Source organism: Gobius niger, assembly GCF_951799975.1.
Source record: "Gobius niger genome assembly, chromosome: 8".
Lineage (NCBI taxonomy): Eukaryota > Metazoa > Chordata > Actinopteri > Gobiiformes > Gobiidae > Gobius > Gobius niger.
In genome coordinates this window covers 10,693,265-10,708,581 of record NC_136859.1, presented here as the reverse complement: position 1 = coordinate 10,708,581, position 15,317 = coordinate 10,693,265, and the positions used below count along the sequence as shown (strand labels likewise).

The 15,317-nt window shown below is 36.8% G+C and overlaps 1 protein-coding gene across 1 annotated transcript; it reads left to right on the top strand.

Moving 5' to 3' along the window:
- Positions 1 to 401: 401 nt before the first annotated feature.
- cd4-2.2 (CD4-2 molecule, tandem duplicate 2) lies at positions 402 to 8,948 on the top strand. Its single transcript, XM_079561637.1, has 8 exons — positions 402 to 435; positions 3,332 to 3,484; positions 4,844 to 4,984; positions 5,275 to 5,514; positions 5,794 to 5,865; positions 6,532 to 6,677; positions 6,755 to 6,822; positions 8,628 to 8,948. The coding sequence occupies exons 1-8, from the start codon at positions 411 to 413 to the stop codon at positions 8,701 to 8,703; spliced, it is 921 nt and encodes a 306-aa protein (XP_079417763.1). The 5' UTR covers positions 402 to 410; the 3' UTR covers positions 8,704 to 8,948.
- The last annotated feature ends 6,369 nt before the right edge of the window (positions 8,949 to 15,317 follow it).

The following is a 15,317-nucleotide window of genomic DNA, read 5'->3' as shown; positions in this document are numbered from 1 at the left end:
AGCATTAGACCCGATTCAAACTGGCATTAAATAAATATTTCTCTGAAAATATATATTTTTTTCCTTAGAGGCAGAACCCTCTCAATGGCAAATTCAGCTGCAGTTCTGACTGAAATTTTACCCAATCTTCTGCTCAAAAGTTGCCCGTTGTGTCCAATTTAGTTTTGAATATCAACATTTCACATTTGACTTGCCGCCGCCTTTGGAAACCCTGCAAAGGAAGAAGACAGGCACAGGAGGCAGATTTTACTGCTGCTTTATTTATTTCACTGTCTAATAATCCAATGATGTTTCAGACTATACTCACTACATGTAATTTGACTTTACTAATGAGGGACAAACAGAAAAGACATTTGCCGTAATGTTAAGCATCCTTTTATATTCTGCTTGTTTTTTCAGGAGATTTGAAAATGAAGAGCTGCATATTTGTATTGGGTGAGTGTTCAAATATCTTCATGTGTCACATCTTGAATATTTGTTTTTGTCTCACAAATCGACAGGAAATTTCCTGAAGGTTGAGCCTGTCTCCTGTGCGACGGCGTTAATTTACGGCGAACAAACTAAGAATGACTCACGAGACCTGTGAAAATCCTTATCTGTTTTGCGAGCGCTCAGACGGGCTTTATAATGAGTGAATCCTGCTCTTTTGAGAGAATAGATCACAAAGCTCAGAGCAAGATACAAAAAACTCAAACTTCAGAGCATAAAGATTTTGTCTTTTTTCCCACATGCTGAACACAATGTTGATTATCACACAAATGTAAAAAAAAAAAAGAGTGGAAAATTTGGTAACACTTTACAGGTACAGAGAACAATGAGGTAATTATGTAAGTACGGGAAATTATAGTGCACGGTTTAATGAAGATGTCCAAAGTGTAACAACTGTATACAAAGGTGTACATGGATTTGTAATATAATTTTTAATGTCCAAATAGTCTCCGGTTTGGCTTTACCTGAATCTATAAACTTCTTTCACAAAAGTGTCACAATAGCACCGAAAAAGCCACTAAAATGTAACAAAAGATGACAAACATCAACAAATAACAACAACGAAAAAGCAACAAATGAGTGACAATAATGTGCCGGAGAAGCAACATAAAAGTGACTGAAGAGCGACAAAAAAGAGACAAAAAAGGCTCGGATCAGTTCTGTAGGCTTTAGCTTTCAAATGTACTTTCAAACTGCTCTCCAGTCGAGAAGCTTTTAGATTTGGGTAAAGCCAAACTTGGTTCATGTGGGGGTAAGACTTGCAAATATTTCATCAAACTGAGGAAAGAGAATTGGACAAAATGGGAAACTGCAGAGCAAAAAAAAAAAGGTAATTTCAGCCAAAACTGCAGCTGAATATGTTTTAGTCGATAGTTTTCGTATTTTCAATTAACTTACGTGGAAAAAATATTGAGTAATATCATTTTCTGAGAAGTTTATTTTTAAAGCCAGTTTGAATCCAGTTTAATGCTTGATGACATTTAAGGCTTGATTTTGGCTCAATCTAAACCCTTTTAAAGCCCTGTAATGTGTAACTACACGGGCTGTAATCTAAAGTGAGACGCCATGAGCGCCTTCATTACATCTTGTACCTCTGACACGTACGCCTACATAAACCTGGCACTTTCATGTGTAAGTACCTGTACTTACATGTGTAATTACTTTCTTGTTACCTGCAGGCTTTAGTCTAAAGTGTTACGGAAAATTGGGGGCATTTGGAGAAAGAGTCCCACTGTAATGTGGCAGTTGTATAGATAAAGATCTTACTAGAGCTATTGCTGCAAAATTGTCATTCGCTTCTGTTTCCTTTCTATTTATCAGTAATGGGGAAGTGAGACTAAAGTTCATGCTTTCTGTAAGTTTCTGCTTGTTCTTGGAACAAGTGCATTAAAACTCATTAAATGAGCCAAAATGAAGTCTTTAAAAGACTTTCAAAAGCATTAAATCGGATTCAACCTGGCATTAAATCAAATATATCAGAAAATGTAAATTTTTCCTTCTCAACGATGCTCCACTATTTTACCACATAGATTAATCTAAAAACACATTCAGCTGCGGTTTTGACTGAAATTTCACACAATCTTTTCCTCAAAATTTGCTGTTGTGTCTGGTTTAGTTTTGAATATCAACATTTACCTTCATTCCCCATTTTGATTGAATGTTTACAAAGCTCACAAAATGAAATGTGTCTCATTTTTTGCATTTGTTCCATTAAGAATTTTGTATTTAGGCTATTTTTTTTAAAAATGTTGTATTAAGGTTAGGGTATTAGGGATATTTCTGCTCAGCCTTGTGTTTTTATTCTATTCTATTCTATTCTATTCTATTCTATTCTATTCTATTCTATTCTATTCTATTCTATTCTATTCTATTCTATTCTATTCTATTCTATTCTATTCCATTTTGTTCTGTTCTGTTCTGTTCTGTTCTGTTCTGTTCTGTTCTGTTCTGTTCTGTTCTGTTCTGTTCTGTTCTGTTCTGTTCTGTTCTGTTCTGTTCTGTTCTAATCTATTGGTTGTTTTCAGGTTCTAGAATGTGATCTACAATGTGAATTACAAAAATGATCATCAATGTCAGTCACTGAGTCCATGATCTCTCAGTACAAAAAACAAATGATTTTACCTCTATATAATATTATAGGCCTGTAGAACGCTGTGATGTCACCTGAAACCCAGCAATACTGTACATTTTTTCTATTCTATTCTTATTATAATGCATGTAAAAGTGTGGTGCGCAAAAATTACCCTCAAAAGTTTCCTCTTCAAGAAGCACATGCAGCTGAGATTGTGGTGAGTCAATCTTGAAGTTGAAGACATTGAAAAAGTAAAAAAAAAAAAAAAAAAAAAAAATTACTACTAAATGTGTTGTGCCAGAAGCAGCACAGAAGGAAGAACATATTTATTCATATTTTGAACAGTTTTATCACGCAATACTTTTTACCTTCTCTTTGCGTCATGTTATATAAGTGATAAAAGCTTCTTGTCGACATATCTACCATATTTTAAGATTTTTCAAAACCTATTTTTATAATTTTCTTTTGTGAAATATCATGGTTTTGTTTGTGTTTTGTTTGCTGGTCACATCGTGTTTTTGCGCTAAATAGATACTCAGAACGTAAAATAGCAATTTCACCAATTACATGTGTACTTTAACTGAGTCATTATTTGGATGACTGACTTTTCTCCTGTTTGGGTGAATAATTAAAATGACAGTACTCAAACCTTCCCTGAGAGCGATTACAAATGAAAATGTGCGGAAGCTGCACGAGATAAACTTCAAAGTTACTAAAGTAAACGTGTGAGATTTCTCTGTGTAGTGATTTTAGCGTCTTCCCTCTTGTCAGTGCTGGGTGCGCTGTGTGCTGCAGAGATCGTGCACAAAACCAAAACCGGAGAAACCAAGATGCTGAACTGTGGGATCTCAGGCGCCTCGAAATGGCTGAGAGGCAACAACCTGCTCCTCAGCGAAGATCCCAGGACTGGAATGCCCTTAAAAGGTAAAGAAAGGGCCCAAATTCTCCTACACTCAGCTTTTAAAAACTACAATATTTTAAGCTTATACTTTAATGTTCTCATTTTGTGTGGTTAGTTTCTTTCTTTCTTTCATTTTTTTAATATAGTGACGCAAACACATGTAACACTGTAACAGACTCTCAATACATTGACATGGGACAGTAACACAATGGAATACATACATTTCCCCAAATACAGGAAGATGCATTTTCTTTCTGTTTTGATCATTTTGGACTCACTCTGCAAACACTTGGTTCAATATGTTTAAGTACATTTTACACGAGCGTCTTCAAAGCACAAGGCGCTCTCTGACGTCTTTATTTTTTAACCCTTTAATAGTTTGCTCAACCGTTTGGTAGAGCACACTTTATCAAATCATGTGTTGTTTCTAATTCTGCTTATCGCTACCAAGTTTGTAATACTTAAAATATCTGGTTTGGACTATAGGTTGGGCTTGGTTGGTTTATCCTGGTTTAGAGCAGGTTTGGGCCGGTTCCGATCTAGTTTGTACTGGTTTAGAGCAGTTGTGGACTGGTTTGGACCGGTTAAGATGAGTGTTAGACTTGTTTAGACCTGGTTTGGACCAGTTTAGAGCAGTTTTGGACTGATATGGACCGGTTAAGAGCAGTTTTAGACTGGTTTAGACCTGGTTTGGACTGGTTTAGAGCAGTTTATGACTGGTTTGGACCAGTTTAGAGCAGTTTTAGACTTGTTTAGACCTGGTTTGGACCAGTTTAGAGCAGTTTTGGACTGGTTTGGACCAGTTTAGAGCAGTTATGGACTTGTTTGGACCGACCAGGAGCAGTTTTAGACTTGTTTAGACCTGGTTTGGACTGGCTAATGCTGGTTTTGACAGGTTTAGATCTGGCTCGGACTGCTTTAGAGGAGGTTTCGATTGGTTTCGACCAGGTTTAGATCAGGTCTGGCTGGACTGGTTAGTGCTGGATTGGATTGGTATTAGGCAGGTAACTCAGATCTCTATTAAAAAAAAAATAGGGTGTAGGAAGTAACATTAAAGGGTTAAAGTAGCTCTGAGAGTAAAACAAAGGCTGGAGGCCCCTGCAGTAAATAAAATAGTAATTTCTTATGTTTGTTGGGGTTCGTGTGGATTATGCAGATTGTAGTTGGTTAGTATCATCTGCGTTGGTTAGTTTCACGTCATGAGGTTCCTCTCATTTAAAAGTCCAGATCACTCCTCTGGACTCTACTAAGTTATAAATTATCTACAGAGTTGTCCACTGTAGATAATTTATCCAGAGGTCTTGCGTTCACTAAATTATACAAGGCTAAGGTGTTTAAAGACATTCATAATGTGTTAAATTAGACCTTCTGCTTTGTCACAGGGAAAGGGGAAATCGTGCAAAGGTCTCGCCTGAAACAAGGAAGAAATCTGGAGATTTCTAGAATTACTCCACAAGACGCTGGACTGTTCTCGTGCTCAGGGAACGGTCAAGAGGAGCAGCACCGACTGGTCGTCTTTTCAAGTAATCGCCACACATTTAGAAACAGATAGAAATTCAAGTGAAGTGTTAGGATTGATGTTATCTCTGCAGGCTGTTCCACGCTCTAATGTGATTTTAATTTGGATTTCATTTAGGCCCTTTATTCCTCCTCATTTTCAGGAAATTGGTTCATATTTTAAAAAAAATATGATAAACTCAGCTACTCACAATAGCGTCACAATGTGCTGTAACTGGAGCTCATGAAGACAAATTAAATGGGTAAAATACTGAGTGACAATAAGAACCTCTTTGGCTTTTCCTTTTTGCCTCAGTGTCAGTCAGCCCCCCTGGTCGTCTGGAGGTTGGCAGCGAGGCGACTCTTCAGTGCGAGGTCTCTGCTGGGCTGCCCCAGGGCGCCGCGGCGGAGTGGGTGAGACCGGGCGGAGGGCAACGCCAGGGCACCTCCAGACTCCAGCTCACCTCTGTGGCCCTGGAAGACGCGGGCGCCTGGGTGTGTGTCTTCAGCGCCGGCGGGGAAACTCTGAGCGAAAACGTAACCTTACAAGTCACAGGTGCAGTGATTATTAACTATTTATTTGGTTTGTTTTATGTCGTTGAGTAGTGATAAATACAATGATGAAGAAAAGGCCAGAAAAAAGTTACATTTTCAAGTCACTTATTTCTGGATTACTTTTTGCAATGTAGCATACTTTACACAGTTGTTGTACATTGGCTGTAAAGGAACAGTTTCTGACCAGGGAGGCTGATTTCATGTAAAAATAGATAACAACAGACATCAACAACATGCAGATACAGATTTATATTTTGACCTTTTTTTTCTTTTCTTCTAGGTCCCAGAACGACTGCAACGCCCTCTACCACGACAACGACAGAACATGCCAACAACGCAACATGCCTGAACTGTGAGTAAATCTGTGGGTGGCATTTAGGCTCTTTCTTTTAATTGAATACAGTTAGTTAAATCGTACTGCTGTTTTTAATTGTTGTGTTTTTTGTGTTATTCCTTGGACTAAATGTAAAGAGCAATATTTTCCTTGTATATTTTACTTGCACAAAAACGGCACATTTAAAAAAGAAAGTGTGAGCACTGTAAAGTATTTAACCCCCACCTGAACCGAGCACGAAAACGAGGATGAAAAAGTGACAAAAATCTGACAAAAAAGTGATGAAAAAGTGACAAAAATCTGAGGAAAAAAGTGATGAAAAAGTGATGAAAAAGTGACAAAATCTGTCAAAAAAGTGATGAAAATGTGATGAAAAAGTGACGAAAAAGTGATGAAAATGTGACAAAAAAGTGACAGAAATCTGACAAAAAAGTGATGAAAATGTGATGAAAAAGTGACGAAAAAGTGATGAAAATGTGACAAAAAAGTGACAGAAATCTGACAAAAAAGCGACAAGAGGTTAAGAGATTTATGTTTATGTTATGACTTTGCTATTTGTTTATGTTTGTTTATGTAGAGCCTCTTTCTGTGGCCCCAAAAAATATAAATACTAGTTTGAGTTTTTATTATCATTATTAAACTTTGAAACAAGAATATGCAAATAAGAATATGATAATGTTACAGGTGATGGCATCCCCACCCATGGCCCTCAGCAGGAGGGTCTGCTGGGCCTCAGCTGGTGGGTCTGGGCTGCAGTGGGAGGAGGCTGCCTGGTTCTCCTGCTCTGGGTGCTCATCCTGGTCATGTACAACAGGATGATGAGAAGAAAGGTAACAACATCAGGCACAAGATTCAATTATAAAGCTACATGATGTTATTAAAACATTTTTTTTTTCTTTCACTATAGAGACGATTCCTGAAGATGAGGAAGGCCGACCTTTTGAAACCAAAGCAATACTGCCGCTGTCCCGGAGGGTAAATGTGGAACTGATGCTCAACATCTTCAAGTCTTGTCATCACTGTAGATTAGTGGTTCTCAGCTGGTACGGTGTCGGGACCCACAATCAAGCTGGGATGACAAGCCAAAACTCAAATACGACTTTTAAAATATAATAAATAAATAAAAATCTGTTGAATAAGCATTAAATTAGCCAAAAAAGCTGAAATTATGATTAAAAAGAACCTGGTAACAGTCATTTCAACAGACTCAAGTAGTGATTTTATACCACGACCCACCAGATTAATCTTCTGAAACTAAACAAGATTCAAAGCTCATTTGTATTTACTTTATTCCTTTTCATTGCACTAAAAGGTTTTGTAAATGCATTGACCAAGCTTTAACAAAATACTGTATGCAACTCACTATGAAATCGATAATTGTATAAATGATTTAAAAATAAATAAATAAATAAAGCTCAGGAATTACAATCTTAAATGTACTATACAGAGTTTAAAAATGTTCCAGCCATGTCCTAATGTGTAGAATGACCCAAACCTTTTCACCACAACTGCCTCTAAAATCCTGCACTGTCACTCAAAAAGTTGTTACTTCGGTCCGAAGTGCCGTCATGCACGAGCTTTATATATAACCTGCAGTTACGCGTATGACCTGAGGTGGCAGTAGTGAGCATAAAATGGCCAACTTACATCCAGCTCCTTTAAATGGTCTCAGTTTATACAGGTGTTCGTCATATATAAATAGAAAATCATGAAAAAGTGCCTTTCCTTCAGTTACTCAACTTAAACTGTGAAACTAATATATGACATAGACCATATAGACCAATAGTCCATTTCTAAAATATTCTAATTTTCTGGTTACATATCTCTCTTTGCATGTAATGAGTCTATATAATAGATCAGTTTCGCAGTTTAAGTTGAATAACAGAAGTAATTGCACTTTTCCATGATATTCTAATTATATGACGAGCACCTGTATACACTGCAAAAAAAAAATCGACTCGATTAGTTAAAATGTCTCAAATTGAGTATAACAATTTAAATATGAGTTGTTTTAACTAGTTAAGATGTAGTTAGTCGTTTGACGAAGATTATTTCACTTGTTCTGACTTGTTTCAATACATTTGTCTTTACTTCAGATTCATATCTTTGCCAATGGGGTAACAAGTTGGCCTTTTTATACTCACTACTGCCACCTCAGGTCATATGTGTAACTGCACCTTCTATATTAAACTCGTGCATGACAGCACTTCGGACTCGAAGTAACCTTTTAAGTGACAATGCAGGATTTTAGAGGCAGTTGTGGTAAATAGGTCTGAGCTCATTCTACACCTTAGGACATGGCTGGAACATGTAAGGGGAGGAAAATACATCATTTTGACATTTTTAAACTCTGCATAGTCCCTTTAAGCAAGGTGACCTGTCTGAAACGTCATCAAACAAGCAGATCATTTAAACCCATTGTTTATATTTACTTGTAGTATAGCACTTCCCAACTCTAAGAAGTACATTTACTTAAAAACTTGAGTAAAGGTAACTGAGTACTGTCCACTTCTGACCAAAGCTACAGTAATGTTTGACTAAAACAAACTATTAAGTAATTATGAATACATAGAAAGTAATTGTAATCAATGAGTTAATGATTTGTACTTCAAGTTGAACTCTTCAAGTCAAAGTGACTCATTCTTTTTAATATTTAATTTTGCCTTGTTTTAGAGATGCTCTTCATAACGCCCTCATTGTCTGCGTGACCTTCATCCCGGCCTGTACTCCATTATCGGGTGTAATTAGTGTGAAATCTCTGTCTTTTCTCTTTATCACAGTCCCACAGCTGCAGCGGGACAAAAGGGGAAGAAACCCTCAGCTCCTATTCCCGCTCCAGTCTATGCAACACCGTGACAAGAGCAGACGGCAACAAAAGAAGACAAAAACAATCTGTAAATAATGGTCCTTTGTGTTCGTAAAAGTACATTTGTCTTTTGTAATACGATGTTATATCTTTTTGACTGTGCGCACATGTTAACGTTACTTGGCTTTTCACATTGGATTTACATGTATGTTGTAAATAGTTGTTCAAATAAATGGACTGGAGCAAAAATGAAATGCATGGAATAGTGAAGGGGTTCTTTAATGTTGAATATGTCATGAATATTGTTTGGTTTCGACAGAATGTAGGGGAAGTTTAGTATTGGTATTGTTAAAGGCAGTATGTTTTGGAATATACACTGTTAATAAAGGATTAAAGGTGGAAATTAGCAATGACAATCTATGAGCTTAATGGGCCTATACCTGATTTGTATTTTATTTTATTACAAACAAGGAAAGATGAAGCCACTAGTTGTGTCCAAACTCATTCCTAACATATTTGGAGCATCCCAGTTCTTCACAGGGATGAGTTTATAGGCAAATTTCACAACTTGCAGGTTCACTTTTCAGGGTCAATGTCACAGAAATGCTGAAAATCTAGCCTGCAAGTTCATGAAATTGATACAAATGCTTTATATTGAGATGCACAGTGTTTTCCCCCACAAATGTCTGAGTTTACTGTATACTGAAGGAGGACAAAACACATTTTGTTCCATTACAGACGGCATCTCGTCAAAGAAGGGGGCGTGGCTTTGTCAAGGGGGAAAATAGAATCTTTTGGGAAACATTATTTTTCACTCTTTTTGACCATTTTCTGGCGGAATTTAAACTTATTTATCACACATAAAAAAGTCAAGTGTAAATTGGGCCCATATGGATATTTTTTCACAGCCGATTGTTCAGTAGAAGTGAAAAAACGGCAGTCGTAGCTAGCACTAGCTAACCATTAGCATTAGCACGATGCTAACATGAAGCATCTCCGTTATTTATGTATTTATGGGCTGTTGAACCACTTTGCTCCTCTCCATGTCTTTGTATCTTTATTTAGTAGAAAACTATATTCATATTTCAGCATTTGTGAATAATAAGAGAAAGTTTGGATTTTTCTCCAAATTGTTTTCCCCCTTAACTGTTTTCAAACATGACCATATACGGGCGATTCTCTAGATGCCGTCTGTATCTACATCACTTCTTGTCAGTGTATAAACAACACAAAAATAGCCAATTAAAGGAAGCTGGTACAATCTTAAGCAAAATCTTGAATATAATTGTGTTAACTATGTTTTAGCAAAAAATGTGTGTAATGTGTCACATGTACTTCAATGTCTCTGTAGATTGTCCATTATTAAAGGCACACTGCATAACATTTTGGATTATTGACAACAATACAAAACATGCTCCTAATGACCAGCTCGACATCATAGATGATACCATTTTTGTCATGGGTAAACAGCAAATAGATTTCGATGAGGCCCTAACCTGTTGTAATCTCATTTATGGCTGCTTTTACTTCCCATCTCCATGGAAACCCCCCCAGGAATTTACTGTCAGGTCTGAAGAGAGGTCACAGCAAACACACATTTTTAAGGTATTTTTTTAACCATAGAAGTAAAATGTAATAAAGGAAATGCTTGTGTTTAATTCTATTTTTGGTTGAAATGTTGCACAAAGTGGCTTTAAAGTGCTTATGACAGGTTTAAATGCTTTTGAAGATATGACAATAAGATATTATTTAGATGGATAACATCAGTTGCAAGTTCATCAGTTACATAATCATTATTTTACTTCAGTGAAGCAGCAATTTAATTAAGAAATGTTGGGCAGGAAAGTTATTTTTATTTCTGACAGGAAGTGACATAGATAAAGGTAAAGCGCCAAAGCAGTTTGGCTCATTTCCCATTGACTTAACATGGTCGGCACGGCAACAGTTTAAAATTGTTTGACTTCAGCTATGTCACTTCCTGTCGGTGTCGTGACGTCACAGATCTACTTCCGGGTTCACAGATGTGCGAGAAAGTACAAAAATCTCTACCACAATCAATATTTCTGAAACTCAACAGGGAGTTACTGAACATTCTTATTTATCAGGACCATTAGCCAAAAATGCTGAACCTACTGCTATAAAAGTAATATTTACCAAAATCGTAGCTGCTGCGCCGTTAGCATATCTCCGCTAACCCCGGAAGTAGTGACTTTAGTAAATATTACTTTTTCAGCAGTAGGTGCGGCTTTTTTGGCTAATGAGTCTGAGAAATAAGTAGGTTCAGTAACTCTCCGTTGAGTTTCAGAAATATTGATGGTTGTTTTTAAGAGTTTTTAATGTTTTTTTTCTCGCATTATTTGCCGGTTTGCTAGGACCGGGGAGCGGAAGTCGTGACGTCACACTTAACAAACGTATAAGGAAGTGAAACTATGAACATCACATAAATGTCCAAACTAAATAAAACTGGGTTCAGTCTTGAGCAACAGTAGGATCGAGGATTTGAGGGTAAGTGTTAACTATTAGCAAAAAATGTGTCTTATGTGCACTTTAAGTAACAAATTATAATGGCAAAACAATATCTATGGATGTGTTTGGATTGTTTAATGTTAACTTTCTGATTACATTTCTGTATGAAATAAATAACCTTGTTTGGTTTAGGTCATTCATGAAAGCTGACAGTATGTGCTTTGTGTAACAAGAGCTTGTGTAGTTTCCATGTTTAGAACTGGTGCAGCCGGCGACAGGTGTTGAGGTCAAAGAGGCACATCTCCAAAAATCCTAATTTGTATAAAACTATACACACATGTTAGTTGAAGTCATTCAAAATGTTTTTGAAAATAAAATAAATAAAATAAAGCTGGGAGGTTATGATCTTTAGAAAAAGTTCAAAGATGTGCCTAAAAATCAATATTCTGCATTAAACTATACAAATAACCAACACATCATAATACGTTTTAAAATGATAAAAATAACATGCTATTTTGGGAAAAGTTGAGATAAATTGTCACCTTTTACATTTTTAAACTCTACTCAAAGCCTGATAAATGACTGGTTGGTGCAAGAGGTGTTTTTTTTCTGTGACAGAAGCACCTGCCGGAGCTACAGGCCGCCATCGCAGAGCAGGAGACACCACTGAGCCGACAGCATCATCTGTAAGTACAACCGCTTATGTGTGGATCATTTAGGGACAATTTACTCAGTATTGCCAACATTTAGACATCTGTGTTCTGTTGAATGACTTTGTTACTGTAAAGGGGATGAGGAAGTTAACTGCAGGGTTTGGACTCGTGCACTTTTCATGTGAATGTACTTCATGTAATTACAGAATATGGAAACTACATATTTTTAGTTATAATCTGGTGTAGTGTGTGGGTTTAGTGTCCTTGTAGGTCATTTCTTTCACTTTAACCTCTTACCCCCACTTTAACTGAGCGCATTTTCTCCATTTTGGCTTTATCCAAATCTAAAAGCCTCTCGACTGGATATGGCCAGTGTTTTTCGTCTCTTTCTATCCCTTATTTGTCATGTTTGTGTAGTAGTTTTCTACTTTTTTGCGTTTTTATGTTGCTCTTTAGTGGCTTTTTTGTGCACTCTTTAGTCGTGTTTTTGTCGCTTTTTTATGGTGTTGTTGTTGCTTTTTCAGCACGTTTTTTGTCACACTTTCTGGTCACTTTTTTGTTGCGTTTTTATCCTTGGTTTTGTCAATATTGTTTTTGCTTTTAGATTTGGGTAACTGGAGAAAATGTGCTCGGTTCAGGCAGGGGTTAAGAGATTAATGGCCAGTCTCAATATTACTTCTACTACTACTACCACCGGTACATACTACTACTACTACAACTACTACCACGGTACATACTACTACTACTTCTACGACTTCCACCGGTACATACTACAACTACTACTTCTACTACTACCACCGGTACATACTACTACTACACTGTGGACTTGTTTTTTGTTTCAATCTGTTGTAACTCTGTTGATGGCAGTGTGTGTGACCTCATTGTTTGAGCGAAGTCCAGTCTAGTCTCTTCAAAAAGTCCATTAAAAATAGTTACTCAATGTCACTTAAATCTCTCATCATCGGCTTAAGTTTATGAAAAACAAACCCACACGAAGCTACTGCATTTTGTGTCTATATTACATTAAACTGTTAGAATTATTTTGTTGGTCTTGCAGCCAAAGCCGCTGATTGATCCATTTGAGGCTTGGTGGGGCATCTGAAATTACCTTTCGGCTACACGTGAAATTTGGTTCCTGCAATTTTAAATTACCTTTCCCTTTGTTATTTCACATTTTGGAAACTTATAAGTATGTAAAAAAGAGCAACATTTCAGCTGCAGATTTACCAATATCACATTACAGAGGATAAAATGAACAGACATCATAACACCATCATTATTGTTTTTCTTCAATTATCCTCTTAATGCCTGAACCAATGACATTTTCTCCAGTTTGGCTTTATCCAAATCTAAAAGCTTCTCGACTCATTTGAAAGCTAAGTCCTACAAAACTGATCTAACAGGATCCTTTTCCTCGCGTTGTTTCTGTGTTGTTGTCACTTTTTTCACGTTCTTTTTCATCAGATTTTTGCCACTTTTTTGTGACTTTTTTGCCACTTTTGTTGCCTTTTGTGGCTTTTTTATTGCTTTTTCGTCACAGTTGAGCCACTGTTGAGTTTTTTTTTTGTGCTCTGTGCTCGGCTCGGGTGGGGGTTAAGAGGTTGAATAATTCAGTCACTGTGGCTTCAAACACAAGTCTTTTAGCTGTTAACTTAATCATGATATATCATAATAATATATATAAAATAATCATGTTAGTAGCTTTTCAGTGCATACACAGTTTGTGAGCAGCAGTGTTGTCTTGTGCGCGTGGAAGCTGCTAAGGCCGATTTTCTCATACACATTTTTATAATATATAATATATAATTACCAAAGCTGTGCAAATGTAAAGCTAATGAAGTCATTATGTTTTAGTCTGAATAATACATAATTTTGGATCTTGAAGTTGTGTTGCTTGAGAATGTCATAACTATAAAAATAAGTTTTCTAAGAAGCTTCAATGTCTCCATTTCATAAGCTGTTAAATGTCAATTGTCTGCTGCTCCATTGACTTTCTTTCCACTGACATTTTACTGTTTATGAAACTGTTTACCTTAATCTGGTTTACCTGACAGTCATGTTTCCCTCGTCTAAACTGCATGTACAAACAAGTCGTCAATTGTCAAACGTTCTGCGCTTTAGGATCCCGTAAAAGTAAAGATTAAAGTTAAAAGGGCATGAAATCAGATGCAATATGATGTTCATACAATAGCACTGTGTGTCTACACCAGTGTGTCCCAAACAGGGGTACGGGGGCCTCAGGGGGTACGCGAGCACTTAGCAGGGGGTACTTGGAAATACTTCAGATCTAAAACTGAACAGTATTTCAACATTATTTTAAAATAAGACTTCTTTCTAATGAGTATTTGCAGTAAAAGGTTTGACTTGAATGAGCCACAGTACACCACTATATACCAATACGAGTTTAGCGATTGGCTGCACCTTAGAGTTTAGGGGTACTTTGAGTAGAAATGAAAGAATATAGGGGTATCTGAGACAAAACTGGCCTACAGTATTTTACTGAAATAATTGAAGTAATTTACTTATCACCAAGCCTTTTTTGCACATACTCTGTATCTCTATGTGCTGTAACTAATATAAGCTGCCTGATTCGTGGTGTGGTGACCGTCCGCATCTCAGAGCTCAGACTTTACCCAAACCAGGACTGAACCGAGGCTAAACTGGGCCAGAGCGAACCGGAACATAGACACTGATTATAACTTTTTTTTGTTATAGTCTGTTTACTTTATTAATTACTGTTTATACTTTTATCCCCACAAAGTCCTTGGTAGTTATAGTATATAATATACCAATATTTACTATTGAATTTTTTTCCCCCCTCACATTTCCTGCCTATTTGCGTGTTTCTAAGAGCTGAATGTAACAAGTAAATTTCTCCATTGTGAGATCAATAAAGGCTATCTTATCTTATCTTTACAAAGTAAGAAAAAAACAAAAACAAATCTGGACTAAAAGCAAAATACAGCGCTGATAACTTGTCACCTCATCATAAACTCTAAGATCAGTGAGTGCTTTATTCAAATATTCAAAGATTTGTCAAACCATTTGTGAATAATTTGAAATTACATTTATTGTCATTGTACAAGGGTACAACGAAATAGTGTTCAGGTGTCAGTCCTGAGCCACGCTGCCCTGTGTGCCCGCCTGACCCGCGTGACCCCCGTGACCCTGGAGGTCGGGGAAATTGTAGCACTCAGAAGAAACCTGGTTGGCTGCTCTCTGTCTAATAATTTGAGGCGGCATTCATCATTCAACACTGAACATTATATTAAATGTCTTTAATTTTCTAATACTGTCGTAATCTGTGAGGTTGGAAAAGGCTGTTTGTTGGGGTGTCTGATGAGGCTATGGGTAAATTGGGGACGCTGGGAGAAAAAGGTTCCTGCAGTATTCATTTTTTGATACTTATAAGTCGTCTTTGCCAACTGGGCTCGGTTGTTTGAGGCGACAACTTGGGCGACGACCTCAAAAAGTACTACTATTATTATATCCTGCACATATTTTTTGTTATCTCTTTTTTATTGCTGTGTGCACTTTATATTGTA